Here is a 23,714-nt window from a genome sequence, read left to right on the forward strand (position 1 = left end):
TGTGCGTGCGTGCGTGTGGCGAGTATTAGTCATTCACCCTCCGGTACAGAAGGTGGCGATATGCACCGTTTGCCAATATAGCCAAGCCCCAGATGTCAGCTCCAACTTTGACAAAATCGTGCAGCTGCTGGTCTACCCTCTCTGGTAAAAACAAGACGTGAAAAGGGACAATGTAAAACTAAGTAATAATCAAGTTCTTAAAAAGCTGTGTCTGATCATATGGACACGTAGCCTCCTATGGACCAATTGAAGTGAGCACGATTAGTGGAGCAACACGAACGTTTTGGTGAGTTTTAATGTCAGAACAACATTTATTGATAATGCAACAGCTCAAAGATCCATGCATGCTTCTAGGCGCTGGTAAACGCAGGAGTGTCCAATAGGCTACTTTAAAAGAAAGAAGTAGACTTCTTTAAAACATAATTGATTATTTCAATGTGGGGTGTGGCTCCTGCTCAAAAACCAGAGGTGGAACGTAAGTATTTTTTTTTTTTTACCTTGTTACTGTACTTCGTAGTTTTTTCTAGATTTTTTCCTGGAATTTTTATTTTTGTGTTTGTAAAAATAAGGCCTATGCAGACTTTACTTTTACTTAGTTACATTTTCTGACAATTACTTGTGCTTTCTACTCCTTACATTAGGCTACTAGAAAAATACTTTGTTAGGCTACTTTATCCTGTTGTGTTTCGTGGATATTTGAGTAGCCTCAGCTGCGGGCAGGGAGAAGGGACCCCTCTTACAAACTGACACCCAGACAAGAAAAGATAGGGCCTACTTAAAAAAAAAAAAAAAAAAAACATTAACAGGACTCCATTGTCATGTTCAAATAGAACCGAAAACCGTTGCAGAAACTTTTTCCTTTTGGATTAAGTCATTGCGCAAGTAGGTATAGGCCTACTTGTACTTTTGTACACAAAATTTAAAAGTTAGTAGGCCTACATGACTTTTACTTAAGGACATTTTTGGTGTACACCATTTTCAGGTGACCTTACAGGCTATGTTTAGACCGGAATCGGGCCATTCAAAAGTTTTTTTGATATTCAATTTTTTTTTTCAAAGTATCATAATTCATATTCTGAAGGTTGTTGTATTGCATGCTGTAATGTGTAGAGCCAGAAAAGAGCTTTCAAACAATACAGACATATTTTTGTGACTTACACTGACAGATATAATCAATGCTGAATGACATATATAAACCTTGGTAACGCTTTACTTAACGGTACAGTAATTAGGCCTACTGTGTACTTTCTGTGTAACAACAGGTAACAGAAAGACATTACATGGTATCTGATGGGTAAAAGGGGATAATTACAAAATACCATGTTATACACATATCCCAAGAATTACTATGAAACTACTGGGTATTTTCTAACCATCTAATAATCAAACTTCTCTCTTTTACCCTGCTGTTACCCAATGGTATTTACTTTGTAATTACCCCCTTTTTACCCTAGGCTATAGGTACCATGTAACTTCTATCTGTTACCCTGTTTTTACCCGGAAAGTACACAGTAATTACATAGGGTAACTGTACCGTAAAGTAAAGCGTTACCTAAACCTTTGCTAGTCTGTTTCTCTCTTAATATTGGTGTCAGATTCACACAGTTCTGGGGTGCTACCATGCTTCTAAACAGACACACCAAGTATGATTGAAATCTGTGTCGGTCGGGTCCCAAAGTGTCTGATTTCATGTGAAATGACCCAATATCATAAAATGGCCATAATGCAGTGAGTTTCCTGTGGTGTGACTGCGGTGTGACATGCCTACGCAATGTGTTGATGCAGGACACATTTTCCAAAAAATTTAATAAATAAGGCGAAATTCCACGGACCCCCCCCCCCCCCATTTTTTTCCATCATTTTTTTTCAGGAATTGAAAAAACTTGTGTGTGTGTGTGTGTGTGTGTGTGTGTGTGTGTGTGTGTGTGTGTGTGTGTGTGTGTGTGTGTGTGTGTGTGTGTGTGTGTGTGTTTTATGCCCTTAAACGTCAACCCCAGTACTTCTTCCACCTCTGCTCAAAACATAGACATTAGGGCTGTAACGATATTGTATCGAACCAAGAAATCATGATACACAGAGTCACGATACTGTATCGTGATACAAGGAGGCAGTATCGTGATACGCCCTTTCAAAGTTTTATTACCCATTAGTCCAGAAAACAACCTTATGATTTGATGTGATAGTGTTTCCAAACTTCAGTGGAGATACATTTCAGAAATCGTGCTGTGTATCGAACCGTTGGTCAAAAATCGTGATATGAACCGAATCGTGAGTTGAGTGTATCGTTACAGCCCTAATAGACATGTAGGCCTAGTGTATGGATACAAGCGTTTATATTTTGTTAAATATTATGACAAACGAACATTTGACACAGGACAACCCCAGCAATGTTTTTGGCCACAGGCTAATGATGTATGGTGCATGTATTGTTTCATCAGTGTTTGAATGAGCCTTAAAGTCTGTGAGGGGCCAAATAAAGTTGTCTTTGTTCTCTGGCCTCAGGTTTGAAATTGCCCTCCCCCAACTGATGATTTGAATTTGTCCTTGGATCATTCAATATGACCTAACTTCCTGTAAATTCTCAGTATGCAGGCCTTTGATAGGACTCTTTCTTTGTTCTGACCTGTACCAGTTAACACCTCAAGGAGAGGGGGTGAGGGGGCCTGGAGACAATGGCCCTTGTGCCTATGGCAGGGGTGGGGAACCTATGTCTTGAGGGCCGCTTAGGGCCCTTGAGTTCGTTTTATTCGGCCCCCGACATAACTTTAATGTTATGCAGTGACGAGGTTCCTCGTCGTTAATCGAGCCCCTCAGGCCCCCTAAGTGGGGTGTCTCGGAGCCCGATCCCGTCGCCGCGTTTTGGAAGAATTTCAGCCCACACAGTGTTTCAGCAGTCGTTGTTGTTGAGTTTATTGTCTTCAAAGAACAGCCACCAGCGTACCAAGAGTGAAGAGTTGGCCAACCCGAGAACAGCTTGCTTCAAATGCGTGAAGTATCGTTCGCAAAGTGATCTGAAGTCCAGTTGGCAAAGTGCCCACAATATATACCCTAAGGAACCCCCGAAACTATGACGTCTTGGGGTAATTACGAAAGTTCACAATGGGTCATTCCACGCCAAATCAACAAGAGCCCGCGGACTTAGGTCTCAAAAAATTCTGAAAATATTACCAAGTGTACCCATGGTACTTAAGAGAAACACTGTAAATTTATTTTAATGTAAGATGTATACTCTCCGTGTTACAGCCAATTTTACTGGGGGAGGGGGGTGCCCATTTTGTTCACACTCTTTTTTTTTTGTCAAAGTTCACAAGCCCGTAGCTCAAGAACTAAACCATGTAGGAAGCTCAAATTTGGCATGCTGGTACATAGATAGGAATAGTTTGTTGCAGATTTGTCGGTTTTGGTCAATATGATCCTGCATCGTCATGGCATTCCCTCAAAAATGATACAAATTGCACTGGAGTTTTTGGCTGTGCTCTGTTTAGGCCTTCAGAAGACATATTTGTGCCCAACATAGCCTCTTGATTTTTTCCCCTTGTAGAGACAAGTAGGGACACTCTCATAAAAAGCTATAAATAGAAAGGAAACCCCATCAGTGTTTGACCAGAAGACCTCACAAGTCTGACAAATCATTTTGGGTGTCATTTTCAGAGCTCCAGAACCCCTTGTGGGATTGTCCACAGATTTTTATTTTATTTTTTTCTTCATTCTCCATGAATTCTTCTTTTTAAAAATGCAAATGAGACTTGTCTTATGTGATGTTTTCTTTTGTAATTTCCAACCTGAACATGGGCAACATGCACATTGAGGGCAATATGTTTTCTATGCGTTTCTTCCGCTGCCATCTGCTGGTCAAAAAAAGTAACAACATGACTCCTTGTGCCTGACCTACTGTCTCTTTTGGTGTGCAAACCTGCTCCCACATTGAACGCTCCTGGAATCATTGAAATTGAAAGTGATACCTGCACCCCTGCACAGGGACTCTCGGGTGATCATGTCTGGGCAAAATTTGCATTTGATTATTTAGTCTTTACATTAAATGTTATCGAAATCATGTTGCTCTCTTTTTGCATTTTGCCCATGTTCAGGGTGGAAATTACAAAAGAAAACATCACATAAGACAAGTCTCATTGGTATTTTTAAAAAGAAGACTTCATGGAGAATGAGGAAAAATATAAAATAAAAATCTGTGTACAATCCCACAAGGTGTTCTGGTGCTCTGAAAATGGCACCCAAAATGATTTGTCAGACTTGTGAGGTCTTCTGGTCAAACACTGATGGGGTTTCCTGTCTATTTATAGATTTTTATGGGAGTGTTTCTACTTGTATCTACAAGGGGAAAAAATCATGAGGCTATGTTGGGCACAAATATGTCTTCTGAAGGCCTAAACAGAGCACAGCCAAAAACTCCAGTACAATTTGTATCATCTTTGAGGGAATGCTATGACGATGCAGGATCATACAGACCAAAACTGACAGTTTTGCAACAAACTATTCCTATCTATGTACTAGCATGCCAAATTTGAGCTTCCTACATGGTTTAGTTCTTGAGCTACGGGCTTGTGAACTTTGACAAAAAAAAGAGTGTGAACAAAATGGGCACCCCCCTCCCCCAGTGAAATTGGCTGTAACATGGAGAGTATACATCCTACATTCAAATAAAGTAACAATGTTTCTCTTAAGTACCATGGGTACACTCAGTAATATTTTCAGAATTTTTTGAGACATAAGTGTGCAGGCACTTGCTGATTTGGCGTGGAATGACCCCAATGGAAGATCTTTTAGCATTAAAAATATGTAACCATACGTGGCATTGTTCCGCTTCGAGTTAGGCCTCCTTCACCCCTGTACGTGGCATACATTGTCATGGTGTCATGTTAACATGTGACTTGAACATTTATTTACACATAGGGTCATTTCACGTGAAATCAGACATTTTGGGACCCGACCGACCCCGATTTCAATCATACTTGGTGTGCCTTTTTAGTAGCAAGGTAGCACCCCAGAACTGCATTGGTTTGAATCTGACACTAATATTAAGGGAGAAACAGACTAGGAAAGGTTCACATGTGAGGGTAGGACACTATACATTCAGCCTTGGATATATCAGTCAGTGTTAGTCACAAAAAGATGCCTGTGGTGTTGTTTGAAAGCTCTTTTCTGGCTCTACATATTACACAATCAGCTTGGAATACAACAACTCTCAGAATATGAATGATGATAAATTGAAAAATTAAAAATTGAATATCTAAAAAAGCTATATTTTAAAATGGCCAGTTCCTTGTCCAAACGTAGCCGGCAATGTCATGAGCAACACCTCAAATGCTGGTGTTTGGTTTGTTATTCATTTCAGAGAGAATTTGACTCACAAATATGGCATCATACAGACCACTTACTAATAATATGGTAATACCATAGTAGCATCACATGACAAAACAAAAACAAAACAAAAATGGTCAGTGTCCATGGTCCCAGGTTTCAGAAACTAAGGCAGATGTCCATTTATACACACCAAATGATGATATGTGATGATATGTGAACATCCATTGCCAGTTTGCCACAACAGAGATGTACCATCATGAAGCTGAGAACCTGTTGAATCTGCAAGAACTATTACAGTTACTCAAAAACTGCACAGCTTCTGCCCATTGTCAATGGACACAGTGGAAGTTAGGCCATTTTCAGCATTCAGAGAAGGCAGAGTTGAAAGACTGAGCTCAGTAAAGGAATGTGTTACATTTTCAAGCATCAAAGGGTATGTTGTAGCTGTATATGATGGCAACTGGTGGCTATCATGTGTTGAGGAATGTATGCCGAGCACTGGAGACGTGAAACTGAACTTCCTGCATCCTCATGGACCATCTCCATCCTTCACTTTTCCCTTCAGACCAGATAGACTTGTCATGGATCACCAGGATGTGCTTCTGGTAGTGGAACCTGTAACTGCAACGGGACGTACTTATACATTATCTACAAAAGACACAGCTGCTGCTTCAAATGCACTGGTAGAGTACAAAATGAGAGTGTAGCCATTATAAATAAATATCACATATTAAGTAGTGATAATCTGAAAGTAATTAGGTTACTGCTACTACATATTTAAGTCCAGATCCAATGGAGTTGTTGGAATTGTGAAATGCAAGGTTTATTGGCGAGAGAGAGAGAGAGAGAGAGAGAGAGAGAGAGAGAGAGAGAGAGATAGAATCAAATGTGTTGAGTGTTGACTAATCTATGCTTTTCCCCTGTCTCTGAAGGATTGAAGAATGCCACAGTGACCGGCAGAGAAGGCCAGACCCCATAAAGAAACCAGTTAAACATCAATTGTTCATCAATGGAGGCTCTTGATCAGTCTGAGCACTTGGCATCGCCCCATAATGTGAAGAAGGAAGACTGGGACAACATGGGTAGCACAGACTCCGAAGCAGAATTATCCATGCCGGGGCCTATCAAATTAGAGTCTGATATAAGTTTTTTCTTTTCGGATCAGAACTTACACAGAAAAGGTACTGGTTGTAGTATTGGTAGTGCTGAAAATGAATATAATCATTTTGACATTAAAACTGAGATAAAGTCAGAGCTGACCATAGACGAGTATGAGCCTTCAGAACTTGCCAGATGGTTTATGGACCCCCTAGAGGACAATGCTACACCTAAAGAGGAAAGTGATGTGGTCAACATCAGCATCAGTGATGTTCAGAAGGATGCAGAGGCCAGTATGAATAAACAGAGTCTGGAGGAAACACGGGGAGTGAAATGTGACAGTGAAGGGCTGATACTGACTGAACCAGAGAAGTCACACCAAGATGGGCGTGTTTGCCATGTCCTGAGATACAGCTCCACAGCACAAAGTCCTGCAGGAGATGTTGATCAAACAGACCCACTACCTGAACTCTGTTCCTCTCTCCAAGAGGAGAGTGATGAGGTCAGCCTCAGCAGCAGTGATGTTCAGGAGGATGGAGAGGACAGTGATAATATAGAGGGTCTGGAGAAAACACAGGGAGCTGAGTGTGACAGTGAAGGGCTGATACGGATCTCCAAAAGTAAAAGCACTGACAGGGACAAAGGGGATTATACCTGCTCAACCTGCGGAAAAGCGTTCAACTGCAGTTCTAGCTTATGTAGACACAGGAAGTTGCACACAGGAGAGAAGCCACACGTCTGCCATCTGTGTGGAGTAAGCTTCTCCCGCAAATACCACCTTGACAGGCACATGCAGATTCACACTGGCAAGGTGAAAATTCGCAGCAGAAGGGACAGAGAGCGAAGCTATTCGTGTGACTTGTGTGAGAAGAGCTTCTATCACATCGATACGTTGCAGGAGCATCGAAAAAGGCATTCGGAGTTCCGGCCCTTCAAGTGTGACCAGTGCAACAAGGACTTCAAAGTTAACTCAGACTTCCTGAAACACCAACAGACGCACACGGGTTTGAAGCCACACGTGTGCAAAGATTGTGGACAGGGCTTCACCAGGGCGCACAGCCTTCACAAACATCTGCGTGCACATACTGGAGAGATGCCTTTCAGTTGCTCTCACTGCCAAAAGAAATTTCGGACAAGATGGGGACTGACATGTCACCTGAAAAAATGCACAGATTAACAACTTCTTCATGTAGGCCTACCTGTAGACACAGGACGGAAACCCCACAGCTGTCCACACTGCCCAAAAAGATGTAGGTGGGAAAATGAACTAAAAAAGCAGATGGAAAAATGTTTCAAACAACATTTAAATGAGTGATGAGGTTTTGTTGTATTGGGGGTTTTTTTTACCAAAAAGTTTTCAATGATAAGAGCTGTAATGATGCTTACACGTTGAATCCGTTGTCCTGTCGTGAATATAGTGGTATAATTGGTCATAGAAGAACATGGTAAATGATAAACTTGTTTAAGTTATCCTGCAGAAACTTGTAAACTTGCAATAGATAACATACAGTAGGCTGATTATGAATATTAAGGACCGCAAGCTCTTTTTTAAATCTCCTGGTTAATGTCACCTGGAGTGCCTCCAAATTACGCTTTGGTAAACCTTTCACATCCCTCGGGTTCTCTCACCACGGCAGACATTGCACATTTCAACTGTTGTTTTAATTTCAGATTATGGATGTACGACTGCAGATGTATGGGCATAGTGTGAGGACATCAAATGGTGTGTAAGAGAAAATAAGAGACAGAAGGTTGTTAAACACTCAAAATGCAGGGACTGACATGGCATGGCAAAAGAAGAAATGTACAGATGAGCAACCTCTTCATCAGTGTTGGGAGTAACTAGTTACATAAGTAATTAAATACTGTAATGCTTTACTTTTTGCTGTAACTAAGTAATGTAAGGCATTACAGGGAGGAAAAGCTGTAATATTTACTAGTTACAAATGCAAGGTGGGGTTGCAGGTTATGACATCACGTTGGGGTAACTCCCCCAGGATTCTAAGGTTCTACATAGACTCCTATGAGCCTGCGGAACCCCCAACGTGATGTCATAATAGTACATTTTCTTAAAATGGTTAACCTGCAACCCCACCTTTAAGTTACAATTTATTTTACTGTAACTTGGATTTTGATGTTTTTCAGTGTGGTGGGTCTGAAGCCATTCCTGAACCTGCTACTTTTTAGTCTGCATGCTGCCGAAGCACCTCCTGGATAGGAGGTGAAATAGCCATGACTCATGAGCTACATTTACACTGTAAATTGCGAGACCATATTCAGATATTTTGGCGAGAGTAACTAAAGTAATTTTAATGCCTTACATCAGGGGCCCCCAAACTAAGGCCCGGGGGCCGGATGCGGCCCGCCAGACCCCTTCGACCGGCCCTCTACCTCTCTGCATCTCACCATTTGAACTGGCCAAAAGAAGCAATCCTCACAGAAAAAAAGATCAAATACATTTTATAAATATTTTATTTTCTTTATCAACAGGCCTTCCTACAGTTTAATTTTCACTAACTTTGTGTGAATCACCAGAAGTTTCTTGTCTTGATAGTTTCTCATCTCACTGTAATGTAAACAGGCCTGCCATTTCTATTGTATCACTCCTAAATGGTCAATCACCATATTTTTCTAACCTTTCCTTGCTATTGTTATATGGTTATTAGAAATTAAAAGTAATACCTGTTATATTTCAAATTGAAAAATGTGAAGTATTCACTCACTTCTTTTGCAAATCACTTGTAATGATGAACTATTTTGTGCTAGAAATTATGAATGAAGGAAGCGAAGCACTCTTCAGATTTTTCTCTGTCTATTCATCTACGAACGTTTCGGGCAGAGCCCTTCTTCAGAGTGTAATGGCGATTGCCGTGCTGGAAATTATGGCTATAACAGGCAGTGGCCTAGTATACAGCCCACATGATTAATCCCAGCCCCTGATCACAGTCAGGAACACGTCAGGGAAAAAAAAGTTGCATTAAGCAGACGCAAACATTCATATAGGCTATAGGCTACATGATGTTGAAATTATATCAAATTAATAATAAAATGTGAAGAAGATTAAGGACCACTTTGTGTGGACTGTGGAGGCCTATGTGCGTGTGCGTGCGTGTGGCGAGTTATATTAGTCATTCACCCTCCGTTACAGAAGGTGGCGATATGCACCATATGTTTGCCAATATAGCCAAGCCCCAGCTGTTAGCTCCACCTTTGACTAAACCGTGCAGCTGCTAGTCTACCCTCTCTGGTAACAACAAGACGTAAAAAGGGACAATGTAAAACATTAAGACAATGCAAAAGTAATAATCAAGTTATTTAAAAGCTGTGTCTGATGGACACGTGGGCTCCTATGGACCAATTGAAGTGAGCACGATTAGTGGAGCAACACGAAAGTTTTGGTGAGTTTTAACGTCAGAACAACTTAACGGTGTACTTTCTGTGTAACAACAGGGTAAAGAAAGACATTACATGGTATCTGATGGGTAAAAGGGGATTATTACAAAATACCATGTTATACACATATCCCAAGAATTACTATGAAACTACTGGGTATTTTCTAACCATCTAATAATCAAACTTCTCTCTGTTACCCTGCTGTTATCCCATTAATGGTATTTACTTTGTTAGGCTACCCCCTTTTTACCCTGTACCATGTAACTATTCTCTGTTACCCTGTTTTTACCCAGAAAGTACACAGTAATTAACTGTACCGTAAAGTAAAGCGTTACCTAAACCTTTGCTAGTCTGTTTCTCTCTTAATATCGGTGTCAGATTCACACAGTTCTGGGGTGCTACCATGCTTCTAAACAGACACACCAGTATGATTGAAATCTGTTTCGGTCGGGTCCCAACGTGTCTGATTTCATGTGAAATGACCCAATATCATAAAATGGCCATAATGCAGTGAGTTTCCTGTGGTGTGACTTCATTTTCCTGCGGTGTGACATGCCTCAATTTTGATGCAGGCCACATTTTCAAACAAAATGGAATAAATAAGGCCAAATTCCACGGACCACTAAGTGCTTTATTTTTTCCTTTATTCTCAGTATGCAGGCCTTTGATAGGACTCTTTCTTTGTTCTGACCTGTACCAGTTAACACCTCAAGGAGAGGGGGTGAGGGGGCCTGGAGACAAGGGCCCTTGTGCCTATGGCAGGGGTGGGGAACCTATGTCTTGAGGGCCGTTTAGGGCCCTTGAGTCCGTTTTATCCGGCCCCCGACACAACTTAATATTATGCAGTGACGAGGTTCCTCGTCGTTAATCGAGCCCCTCAGGCCCCCTAAGTGGGGTGGCTCGATGCCCGATCCTGTTGCCGCGTTTTGGAAGAATTTCAGCCCACACAGTGTTTCAGCAGTCGTTGTTATTGAGTTTATTGTCTTCAAAGAACTTGCTAACAGCCACCAGCGTACCAAGAGTGAAGAGTTGGCCAACCCGAGAACAGCTTGCTTCAGATGCGTGAATTATCGTTCGCAAAGTGATCTGAAGTCCAGTTGGCAAAGTGCCCACAATATAAACTTACCCTAAGGAATCCCCGAAACTATGACGTCTTGGGGTAATTACCAGAGAGAGTTTATTTCTGTAATTACGAAAGTTCACAATGGAAGATTTCCGTCCTATCTTTTAGCATTAAAAATATGTAACCATGTATGATACGTGGCACTGTTCCGCCTCGAGTTAGGCCTTCACCCCTGGTACGTGGCATACATTGTCATGGTGTCATGTTAACATGTGACTTGAACATTTGCACATACCAACAACATACAATCCACAGTGAACTACATGGACCGGCACCCTACATGGACCGGCACCCGTGCAAGTATGAGCATATGTCCTATACGCGTGTGCATGTGGTCTTGTGATCCTCTCTCCCTGTATCATTGATACTAATAGTGAACTAACTATTATTCTATTAGTCCTTGATGTTTGTGGACCCACAGTGGTCAAGAAACACTAATACTCATGATTCCTTAGGTGCTGGTGCTATCTAAGGCAGATATAGCTATCTGTACCCTCTCCCCGCAGCAGCTCTTAGGCCCTGCGGTCCCCCAGGGGACCCATAGTAGTTCATGGAGGGGAGACAGCCAGTCGACAGGCCAGACAGTTGTTTGATAAACAGGTCCTATTCTAAGCATAACCGTATACTCTGGAATGCTGGTATGAGCACCCAGTCTGGAAAGTATCCTTAAGTTCACAACTACATAGGCGACCCAGGGCCTGCTCAAAACCACAAATGAAAGTTTCCTTTAGGCCCCTCGGAGCCACATACTCATCCAACACATATGCCTGCTTACTACTTTATTATGTTTTTTGTCTTTGAGCATCACCTAAAATCTACCACATTAACCAACAACATTTTGAATAATGTATGAAGGATGGCATGATTGCACAAATATAAACGTTATATTAAGATATGTGAATGTGAAGAAAACTCAAGACAGTAATATTAACTACAAGTTCAATTTCGTAACACAAATTGCGTCCTGTGGGGTGACATGTAGGCCTATGTCAATGTTTGTGAACGGGCAGCTGCAAGGTCAACTACAAGGGTATTAAAGACCAGTCCTTGACCTAACCAGTCAGTGAGTGCGTTCCAATATGCGACCTTGCCTCCTCCACTTGTGCTTGTCTCCTGGCCCGGGGAGAAAATGATAATGTTTCCCAGCTGTCAGCCTAGCCACAACAACTTTTGAGGGACTGTTTTTCATTCACCATCCCAATTGCAAATGAGAAGAAGGCTTTACAATTGAGCTTTTGCAAGATATTGAAATATAATGCTATTGTCAGTGATGTCATCATGACATATTACTTCCTGGTACGAGGCCACAAGCACAAGTGGAGGAGGCAAGGTCGCATATTGGAATGCTCTCAGTACCTCAGTTATTGGAGAGTGCTGTGGAAGTTTAAGGTGACTATTAACCTCTTAATATGTCTTCATATTGCAATATTTCTGTCACACAATGCTTAGGTTCATTTTATGGTGTCCTGTGGTGTGACTGCTCTTATAGAAGGAAAAAAAAGTTTTTTATAAATGAAAACACATATTAAGATTAAACACAATATCTATTTTCTATTTTTTTTCCAATGTTTTCCATCATTTTTTTCAGGAATTGGAATAACTTTTTTTTTTTTAATTGTCTTACGCCCCTAAACGTCAACCACCCATATATGTTGAGCACTTTGCCACTCGAACTTCAGATCACTTTGCGAACGATACATCACGCATCCGAAGCAAGCTGTTCTCGCGTTGGCCAACTCTTCGCTCTTGGTACGCTGGTGCTGTTAGCGAGTTCCTTGCGGTAATAAACTCAACATCAACGACTGCTTCTACACTGTGTGGGCTGAAATTCGCAGCGGCGACGGGACTGGGCCTCAAGCCAGTTCACTCAGGGCGTCTGAGGGGCTTGATTAACGGTGAAAATCCGCTTCATTACATTTTCAATACAATTATGTTATATTCAGGGGACATAGAGAAGGTGGGGTCTGTTTTAAAGGTGGCTGCCTCCAATATAGGCCTAAAGTGCGGGGGGAAATCCTAGTTTGAGTTCATAGTACGGCCCTCGGAGGACTTTTACGTTCCTTGGAGGAATTTGAAGTGGCCCTTCAATTGAAAAAGGTTCCCCACCCCTGGCCTATGACCTCGTCTCTCTCTCTCAAGTCAATAAACCTTGCATTTCTGAATTCCAACTATACTCCACGGGATTTGGTCACATATTAAGTAGTGATAATCTGAAAGTAATTAGGTTACTGCTACTACATATTTAAGTCCAGATCCAATGGAGTAGTTGGAATTGTGAAATGCGAGGTTTATTGGCGAGAGAGAGAGAGAATCAAATGTGTTGAGTGTTGACTAATCCAGTGGTTCTTACACGTAACCTGGGGTGCGGGCACCCCCTGGGGGTGCGCCAGAGATTTCAGGGAGTGCACGGAATTTAGTTTGTATTGAGGTTGTGACCAAAATTCCTCTTCCAAATATTATAATTAGGCCAAATCAAGACAAAATTAAAACATGTTTTGGTCCCCATGTCAAGTCATTAAAGTATTGATTAATGTCTAAAGCAAGAATCATGGTAATTAATCAAGTAAATCATTTTTTAGTGCGTATACACAGAGGTTTGGGCTGGGGGTGCCCAGCTTCTCTTGGGCTCAGGTTAGGGGGTGCTTCAAGAAAAAAAGGTTAAGAACCACTGGACTAATCTATGCTTTTCCCCTGTCTCTGAAGGATTGAAGAATGCCACAGTGACAGGAAGAGAAGGCCAGACCCCAAAAAGAAACCAGTTAAACATCAATTGTGCATCAATGGAGGCTCTTGAGCAGTCTGAGCACTTGGCATCGCCCCATAATGTGAAGAAGGAAGACTGGGACAACATGGGTAGCACAGACTCCGAAGCAGAATTAGCCATGCCGGGGCCTATCAAATTAGAGTCTGATATAAGTTTTTTCTTTTCGGATCAGAACTTACACAGAAAAGGTACTGGTTGTAGTATTGGTAGTGCCGAAAATGAATATAATCATTTTGACATTAAAACTGAGATAAAGTCAGAGCTGACCATAGACGAGTATGAGCCTTCAGAACTTGCCAGATGGTTTATGGACCCCCTAGAGGACAATGCTACACCTAAAGAGGAAAGTGATGTGGTTAATATCAGCATCAGTGATGTTCAGAAGGATGCAGAGGCCAGTATGAATAAACAGAGTCTGGAGGAAACACAGGGAGTGAAGTGTGACAGTGAAGGGCTGATACTGACTGAACCAGAGACGTCACACCAAGATGGACGTGTTTGCCATGTCCTGAGATACAGCTCCACAGCACAAAGTCCTGCAGGAGAAGCTGATGCAACAGACTCACTACCTGAACTCTGTTCCTCTCTCCAAGAGGAGAGTGATGAGGTCAGCCTCAGCAGCAGTGATGTTCAGGAGGATGGAGAGGACAGTGATAATATAGAGGGTCTGGAGGAAACACAGGGAGCTAAGTGTGATGCCGAAGTGTCGATACCCAAGAAGTCACACCAAGATGGACGTGTTTGCCATGTCCTGAGATACAGAAAACCCGATGAACCAACAGGGACACTCGCCAAAGGCTCCAGACATCTCAGCACATCTGAGAAAAGAAAACTCTATGAGAAGGGATCTTTCCCTTGCCCCACCTGTGGAAAAGTGTTCACATGGAACAGCAACTTGGCCAAGCATAAACTCCTGCACACGGGAGAGAGGCCTTATGTGTGCCGTCTGTGTGGAAAGGCGTTCTTTCGCTCGGACCACCTCAGCATACATATGAGAATCCACGACCTCGCAACAGGAGAGAAGAAGAGCGCCGCAAAGGTGCACACGTGCAGCAAGTGTGGGAAGAGCTTTTCTAGATTTGATACGCTACGAAGTCACCTGAGAAGGCACGAGGAGGAGAGGCCCTTCACCTGCGACATCTGCCACAAGAGCTTTAAAGTGCAACACGACCTCATGTGTCATCAGAGGATCCATTCAGGTCTGAAGCCACATGTGTGTAAAGTGTGTCAACAGGGTTTTGGCCGACCGGACACTTTGCGGAAACACCTACTAACGCATACTGGACAGACACCCTTCAGCTGCCCGCACTGCCGAAAGAAATATCAATCAAAATGGGGACTGACCTGTCACATGAAGAAATGCACAGATGAGCAACCTCTTCATGTACCTGTAGACACAAAACTGAAACCCTACAGCTGTCCACACTGCCCAAAAAGATTTAGGTGGAAAAATGAACTAAAACGTCACATGGGGAAAAAAACACATTTAAGCTTAAATGAGTGATGCCATTTTGTTGTTATATGATATATATATATATATATATATATATATATATATATATATATATATATATATATATATATATATATTTTAGGGGCTTTTATGCCTTTATTTGATAGGACAGTCTGAGATGGTGACAGGAAGCGAGTGGGACAGAGAGACGGGGTGGGATCGGGAAATGACCCGGGCCGGACTCGAACTGTGGGCATGCAAGCCCAAATGTGTTTGTTGTTTTTTTACCTTGAAAATGTTCAACGATAACAACAGTAATGATGCTTACACGAATGGTTAATAATAATGTGAAGAGTTCAGATGCAAAACCCCCTAAGTGCCTTTTCAGAAAATAATCTTAATTCATTTTTATTTAATGCAAAGCTATCAAAATTGCATATTTTTTTATTTTATTTATGTAATATAACTATTTATATATATTATCAAGTACATGAATGTAAACCAAACCAAAAACGGGGTTCTCTAAAAATATAGAAGTGCAGGTCTTCAGAAATGGAGTTAGGGGGTTTTGCATCTGAACTCTTCATGTCCTGTCCTGTCATGAATTAAGAGGAAATTTGTATGTATCATGTAGTGTATTTACTGAGCCTCCAGCTTGAGGCAGTCCCTGAATGGTTCCGGGTGTTCCGAAGTCAATTTGTTTAGAAGCGCTCATTTGTCATACGATTTTCTAAGTCATAGTATGTTTATGCCAGCAAAGCACATCTAAGGTATCTCCAGAACATAGTAAATGTTATCCTGCAGAAAGTTGCTAATACTGTAGATAACCTGCAGGAATTACCCAGGTAAAAAAGTAGTACAGTTGAGTGTAATAGAAACACGACTTAAGTGTACTTAGCATGTTAAAAATGCACTCATACTTTTTGTGCTTAGAAAAAGTATGTTAACAATATGCTTATATGAAGTGTACTTGAAATTAGATGTAATTAAGTTGCCCTCATAGAAAGTAGTAGCCATCCCAACCATACTTAAAGTGGATTTTGAAGATGTTTGGCTAAGTGTGCTGCCTCGAAGTAATATCTCTTAAGTTTGCATTAAAATATTACTCATTGTTATATTCTGAGTTTATTGTGGTTTTGTGGTAGATTTTAGGTTATGCTCAAAGACAAAAAACATAATAACATAGTAAATAAGCATATGCGTTGTGAGATTCTGAGGCTTGGAATGGCTCGAGGAAAAACACATTTGTGGTCTCAGGCAGGCCCAAGGCTAATAGTTGGGAGAGGCCAGCTACGCAGCAGTGGTCACTGAGTCTGCCACACAGTGCACTGAGGTCTTTAGTGCATAGTTTCGTGGAAAAAATTGAGCACTATGCACTGTGCCCTTGCTGGAAGTGACGGCTGAGCATAGCATTAGCTCGCCAAAATATCAGTTGGCCACTGTTTACAATGCACAGCGTCTGGGGCTTGTATTTCCATTTCCTTCACCCCAAAGGACAACAATCACACATGAAATACTATGGTTGGCATGAAAAGGTTGGTGTCCCATCAACATTACTTACAGAATTAGGAGACTGTTGACCAAACTCTTCTATTGAACTGACTGCCTCATTTCCTCCGTGTCATTGTCAACATGGCCGCCGTTTAGTGCGTGCAGTGTCCATGAGTGCATCTTAATATGTGACCTTGCCTCCTCCACTTGCCTCCTCCACTCGCTTCTCGTCATGATGACATCACTGACAACAGCATTATATTTCAATATCTTGCAAAAGCTCAATTGTAGAATCTATTTTCTCATTTGCAATTGGGATGGTGAATGAAAATCAGTCCCTCAAAAGTTGTTGTGGCTAGGCTGACAGCTGGGAAACTTTATCGTTTTCTCCACGGAGGAGGGGCCAGGAGGCGGGACGAGGAGACAAGCGCAAGTAGAGGAGGCAAGGTCGCATATTAAGACGCACTCCATCATTCAAGCACTGCATTTTCCGCCATTGTTAGGAGATCATCCTGGCACTTTCAGTGCACTGCCTCAACTGAAATTTTCAGTGAGAGCGCCCTAGGCACTGAAAAACAGTGCCCGAAGTGCACAAGTGCGTGATTTGAGACGCAGTCTGTGTCTCAAATGCTGCACTTGTGCACTTCAGGCACTGTTTTTCAGTGCCTAGGGCGCTCTCACTGAAAATTTCAGTTGAGGCACAGTGCATAGTGCTCAAATTTTTCCACAACACTATGCTCTAAAGACCTCAGTGCACTGTGTACACTGTGCACTGACTGTCAGTGCACTGACTGTCAGTGCACTGACAAAAGTGCGCCATTTGAGACACAGCCACAGCCTGTGAGTGCATCCTAATATGCGACCTTGCCTCCTCCACTTGCCTCTCGTCATGATGACATCACTGACAACAGCATTATATTTCAATATCTTGCAAAAGCTCAATTGTAGAGTCTTTTTCTCATTTGCAATTGGGATGGTGAATGAAAAACAGTCCCTCAAAAGTTGTTGTGGCTAGGCTGACAGCTGGGAAACTTTATCGTTTTCTCCACGGAGGAGGGGCCAGGAGGCGGGGCGAGGAGACAAGCGCAAGTGGAGGAGGCAAGGTCGCATATTAAGACGCACTCTGTGAGTCAGTGAGACAGCATGGATGGCTGTGAGACTGAGAGGCAGTGTGACTGTTGAAACCAATATGGACCCTTCTCGTTGAAACAGACTACCACCTTGTGGCCAAGAATGGAAGCAGGAATGGAGGTCCATTGGACTCGGTGCAGGCCAGATCCGTGACAGGCTAGAGCCTTGCTATGCTATTGCCTTGTTGTTCTGGTGTTTGGCATATCTCCAACTTGTCTGGTGAGCTAATAAACTGTCAACAGCAACTATTTCTCTGAGTGGGCTGAATTACTTCCAAACGCGGCAACACGACTTGGGCTCGGCCGGGTTCCATCCCTCAGGCCACCTGAGGGACTCAAGTAGCGAAGAAAATCTTCCCAAGATCTTGACGATAGGCAGTGAATGCAGTATTTTGTAGTCAAAATACTGCATTCACTCTGCCTGAATTCTGCAGCAAGGGTGATGTGTGAAAAATGCACACATTTTCCAGATAAAGGTGCTTTTTGAAACATTTTGAAACAAAACGCTTCAATTTGAGGAAATAGTTGGGGGTGATAGCTGATAGACATTAGCCTTTTTTGCTTATCCTTCTTTGAAAGGATTCCATTTCACTGATCTTCAAGGACCTTGTTTAACTTTTTTCACATCAGATTAATTTTGTCCTTTAGAAATGTATGTTAGTAGGCCTAAGCATTGTCATCACATATTTTCATCATAGACATCTATGGTGAAAACATAGGCCTACTGCAGAGCTAGACCTACCAAAAACGATTAGGCCTATGTATGCAATTTTTTAACCGTTTAACCTGCAGCCAGGGTTTTGACATGGTCCAGAAGAAATAAACGTATTGCTCTTTCATTGCACCGACTCTAATCTAATGTTTTCTAAGCTCTGAATGGCTCTGTACCAAAATACATTTGTGACATTCTTCAGCCTTACCATCCTTCTGGATCCCTCAGATACCAGGACAGGAATCTTTTAGTTAAACTGGTAATTGAAGCAAAAGGTAGTGAGGCAGCCTTTGTGCAGGGCAAATTGAAATCGGAAGTCCCTGAGAAAAAAAAAAAAAGCGCTCTGAATAACTTGAATGTTTTAGGCTTTTATTGCTCATACCGGTATGTCGTAAAATATGAGAATACAGAGGATTTTTCGTCTAGTGTGTGCATTGCCTAGTTTAAAAGTATAGCCAAATTATAGCAATGCATGTCTATGGGAGCAAACAAAACATCATCAAATGTACTTACAAACTACTTTAAAATGAATGTAAAATTCACCAAAGCGCAAAACAAGCTGCAGGTCTGTTTAGTAGAACTGCATACACTGTCCTGAGGACATAATGTAGGCTATTGTGTTAAATGTTTCGCATGACTGTAAAGCTGAATTTTTGATGGGAATTATCACCAATGTGTTTTTTTTGCCAGTTTAGATTTATTGAGTGAGGTTTTACTAGCCTATCATTCTACCACACAACTCTGCTAGTTGTCATCTGTTACAATACTCATTGTTTAGTCTTTTTTGTTGGAAGTTGTTTTTGTTGTTTATCTTCTAATGTATGCTGGCCATTCTCAAATTTGATGGATGTATGACTGCAGATGTAGGCCTATGGGCATAGTGTGAGGACATCAAAGGGTGTGTAAAAGAAATCATGAGGCAGAGGTCTCTGAAACACTCAAAATGGGGACTGACATGTCAAATGAAAAAAAAAATACACAGATTAACAACCTCTTCATGTAGACACAGGACGGAAACCCCACAACTGTCCAAAGAAATAAAAGGAACTAACAAAAAAAAGTTCCATGACGAAAGCACTCATAGGCCTACATAGTGTAACAGTGCTGTGCCTGTTACTTCCTGATGTGGGCATTCTGGGATTGGGATGTTGTTTTACTGTTTATGTCTTTAAAATGTGTCAGGGGATATTAAATATACAGAGGATGTTATTGTGTACATGTTTGCATCTTTAATGTTGAGATGTACGAGTTATTTCGTGTTTGTGCTTAAGTTGCCACCTTGTTGTGAGAACTGGGTCAGGAATACCTGAGGCCACATTGTCTGAATACTTACCACCAGCATCAAATTCTAAGTATTCATTATGACTGGAAAAATTGCACTTCTTTCTTTTGAGACATTTTTTATTATTTCAATGTGATGTGTGGCTCAATAGGCCTACATAGACATGTGTAGAGTATGGATCAAAGTAAGAAAAAATGCAGTTTGCATTTTGTTATAGCAAGCACACATTTACACGACAACCCCAATGTTTTTGGCTGAAGACTAATGATTTATGGTGCATAGGACTATCATCCACTTCATCATGGGGTGGTTGCTGAATGTAGCATCCTACCATCAAGTGGCTGCTTGAACATCCCTCCCTGTTCAGAATGTCCTGCACCATACTTTTCCCAGAATAAAATCAGATGTGTTAAGAGCACAGCAGACAAATTATATGATTGGGACTTTTATCCCCTTAACATTTTGAGGGAGGAAACCAACGCACACCAGAGGTTTCGAGGTGCAGGTAGCGGGTGCAGGATCAATTTGGTAACATTACCACAAGACACACACACACACACACACACACACACACACACACACACACACACACACACACACACACACACACACACACACACACACACACACACACACACACACACACACAAACACACTGATAATGAGAAGAATGATCAACTGTGTTGACTAATCTATGCTTTTCCCCTGTCTCTGAAGGATTGAAGAATGCCACAGTGACCGGAAGAGAAGGCCAGACCCCAAAAGAAACCAGTTAAACGTCAATTGTTCATCAATGGAGGCTCTTGATCAGTCTGAACACTTGGCATCGCCCCATAATGTGAAGAAGGAGGAAGACTGGGACAACATGGGTAGCACAGACTCTGAGGCAGAATTAGCCATGCATGTGCCCATCAAATTAGAGTCTGATATAAGTTTTTTCTATCCGGAGCAGAAATCACACCGAAGAGGAACTGGTTGCAGTATTGGTAGTGCCGAAAATGAATATAATCATTTTGACATTAAAACTGAGATTAAGTCAGAGCTGACCATAGACGAGTATGAGCCTTCAGAACTTGCCAGATGGTTTATGGACCCCCTAGAGGACAATGCTACACCTAAAGAGGAAAGTGATGTGGTCAACATCAGCATCAGTGATGTTCAGGAGGATGCAGAGGCCAGTGTGAATAAACAGAGTCTGGAGGAAACACAGGGAGTTAAGTGTGACAGTGAAGTGCTGATACTGACTGAACCAGAGACGTCACACCAAGATGGACGTGTTTGCCATGTCCTGAGATACAGCTCCACAGCAACAATTCCTGCAGGAGATGTTCTCCAAGAAGAGAGTGATGTCAGCCTCAACAGCAGTGATGTTCAGGAGGATGCTGAGAACAGTGATAATATAGAGGGTCTGGAGGAAATGCAGCGAGTGGATCATGTCGCTGAAGGGCCACAGAAGTCACACCAAGATGGACGTGTCCTGAGATACAGAAAACCTGATGAACATGCAGGGACACTCGCCAAAGGCTCCAGACATTACAGCTCATCTGAGAAAAGAAAACTCTGTGAGAAGGGATCTTTCCCTTGCCCCACCTGTGGAAAAGTGTTCACATGGAACAGCAACTTGGCCAAGCATAAACTCCTGCACACGGGAGAGAGGCCTTATGTGTGCCGTCTGTGTGGAAAGGCGTGCTCTCGCTCAGACCACCTCAGCATACATATGAGAATCCACAACAGCGCCACGGCAGAGAAGAAGAGCGCCGCAAAGGTGCACACGTGCAGCAAGTGCGGGAAGAGCTTTCCTAGATCTGACGCGCTGCGATTCCACCTGAGAAGGCACGAGGAGGAGAGGCCCTTCACCTGCGACATCTGCCACAAGAGCTTTAAAGTGCAACACGACCTCATTGGTCACCAGAGGATCCATTCAGGCCTGAAGCCACATGTGTGTGCGGTGTGTCAACAGGGTTTTCTCAAAGCGAACACTTTGCGGAAACACCTACTAACGCATACTGGACAGACACCCTTCAGCTGCCCACACTGCCGAAGGAAATATCAATCAAAATGGGGACTGACCTGTCACATGAAGAAATGCACAGATGAGCAACCTCTTTATGTACCTGTAGACATGAAACAGAAACCCCACAGCTGTCCACACTGCCCAAAAAGATTTAGGTGGAAAAATGAACTAAAACGTCACATGGGGAAAAAAACGCATTTAAATGAGTGATGCCATTTTGTTGGGGTTTTTTTTACCTTGAAAATGTTCAACGATAACAGTAATTATGCTTACACGAATGGTTAATAATGCATTGTCCTGTCATGAATTTAGGGGAAATTTATCATATGTGTTACTGAGAGGCTCCAGCTTGAGGCAGTCCCTGAATGGTTCTGGGTGTTCCGAAGTCAATTTGTTTGGAAGCGCTCACCATACAGTTTTCTCAGTCATAGCATGTTTGTGCCAGGGAAGCATGATAAACTTGGTTAAATTATCCTGCAGAAAGTTGGTAATAGATAACCTACAGGAACTAATTAGGTAAAAGGTAGTACTGTTGAGTATAATAGAAACACGACTGAAGTGTACTTAGCAAGTTAAAAGTGCACTCTTACTTTTTATGCTAAGAAAAAGTATGGGTGCAATATGCTTATTTGAGGTGTACTTGAAATTAGATGTATTAATTAATTAAGTAATTAAGTTGCACTCACAGAAAGTACACCTCACCAACCATACTTTAAGTGGACTTTGAAGATGTATAACTAACTGAAGATGTCTAACTAACACTGTCTTACTGTCCCATCTGGTGTGGCGTGCAGAAGTCACTTCAGCAGTAGCAATACAGTGCTGATCAAGATGAGTGAACGGCCTCTATAAATGTAAGATGCATTCTGGATGCCTTTGGCTTTGGTTGGATTTAACGTGATTGTTTGCTGCAACACTGATATCTACTGAAGGCTATTCTTTGCCCCTGAATCGCCTGTTGAAGGATTTTTTTTTGTGTTTTTTTTTTTAATCAAATCGCAATGTGGAAGGTGAAATGATTTTTTTGTGAAATGCAGCCATCATTTTAACAGAAATAAACTTGTACTGCTGGTATAGCCTATAGCCTGACAGGCCAGACCATTCATTTTGAATTGGGCTACTTCATAATTCACGAATGATCGAATTACGCTGATGGGATCATGAACGTCAACTGTCAGCGCGACTGTCAGCAACTGTCTCCTCCCACCCAAGCGCTCCAGGGCATCGAGGATTCAGACCAAAAATGAATTGAAGTGTGGTCTTGAAAAACAGGCTAGGTATGGGCTACTGCCTTATGAAAAGTCAGCCTGATCTCCAAAAATTCCGTGCTCCTGGACACGGAATTGTTTTCCGTGATGGGCACACGGAAGTGCTTTCTATATTCCCACAGCACTGTGTTAACTCTATCATTACAAAATACATACCAAATGCTAATCCTATGCAAAATAATGCTATAGCAATTTAAATTGTGCCCTGACCAAAACATTCCCTAACCTTAACCTGTCATTAAAGACATATTTTTGAGAAATACCTTTTCCAGTTCGTTGATAGGCTGTCATTAAAGACTTATTTTTGAGAAATACCTTTTCCAGTTCGTTGATAGGCTCTAACCCCTAATCCCTAACCCTAACCTGTCAGTAAGAAATGGTTTTTTTAGAGAAAAAATATTTGAAATTAGAAAAATCCTGAGAAAACACAAGACTGTGGAAACATAGAGCTGTGGGAGTATAGAGAGAGCACTTCTGTGTGTCCATCACGGATAACAATCCCGTGTCCAGGAGCACGGAAAACAATTCCGTGTCCTGGAGCACGGAATTTTGGCAAAATCCGTGCTCCTGGACACAGATTTCGTGTCCTTAGCATCCGTGTCCAGGAGCACAGAATTTTTGGAGATCATGTTGCAGCCGTGCAGTTTCATTGTAGTATTACTGT

General features: G+C 42.0%; 2 protein-coding genes across 3 annotated transcripts; both read left to right on the forward strand.

The window, feature by feature from the left end:
• The first annotated feature begins 119 nt into the window (after positions 1 to 119).
• LOC134440811 (zinc finger protein 287-like) lies at positions 120 to 23,714 on the forward strand. 2 transcript variants are annotated; one of them, XM_063190953.1, is made up of 3 exons: positions 120 to 286; positions 6,255 to 9,818; positions 20,486 to 23,714. In XM_063190953.1, the coding sequence occupies exon 3, from the start codon at positions 20,562 to 20,564 to the stop codon at positions 21,990 to 21,992; it is 1,431 nt and encodes a 476-aa protein (XP_063047023.1). In that variant the 5' UTR covers positions 120 to 286; positions 6,255 to 9,818; positions 20,486 to 20,561; the 3' UTR covers positions 21,993 to 23,714. The 2 variants fall into 2 exon arrangements, with proteins under 2 accessions (XP_063047023.1, XP_063047024.1); XM_063190954.1 differs by lacking the exons at positions 120 to 286; positions 6,255 to 9,818 and adding an exon at positions 17,486 to 17,994.
• On the forward strand, positions 6,623 to 17,936 carry LOC134441661 (zinc finger protein 773-like). Its single transcript, XM_063192050.1, has 3 exons — positions 6,623 to 7,438; positions 13,957 to 14,899; positions 17,857 to 17,936. Exons 1-3 carry the CDS (start codon positions 6,623 to 6,625, stop codon positions 17,934 to 17,936), a joined length of 1,839 nt encoding a protein of 612 aa, XP_063048120.1.

This window comes from Engraulis encrasicolus, chromosome 24 (genome assembly GCF_034702125.1).
Source record: "Engraulis encrasicolus isolate BLACKSEA-1 chromosome 24, IST_EnEncr_1.0, whole genome shotgun sequence".
Taxonomy (NCBI): domain Eukaryota; kingdom Metazoa; phylum Chordata; class Actinopteri; order Clupeiformes; family Engraulidae; genus Engraulis; species Engraulis encrasicolus.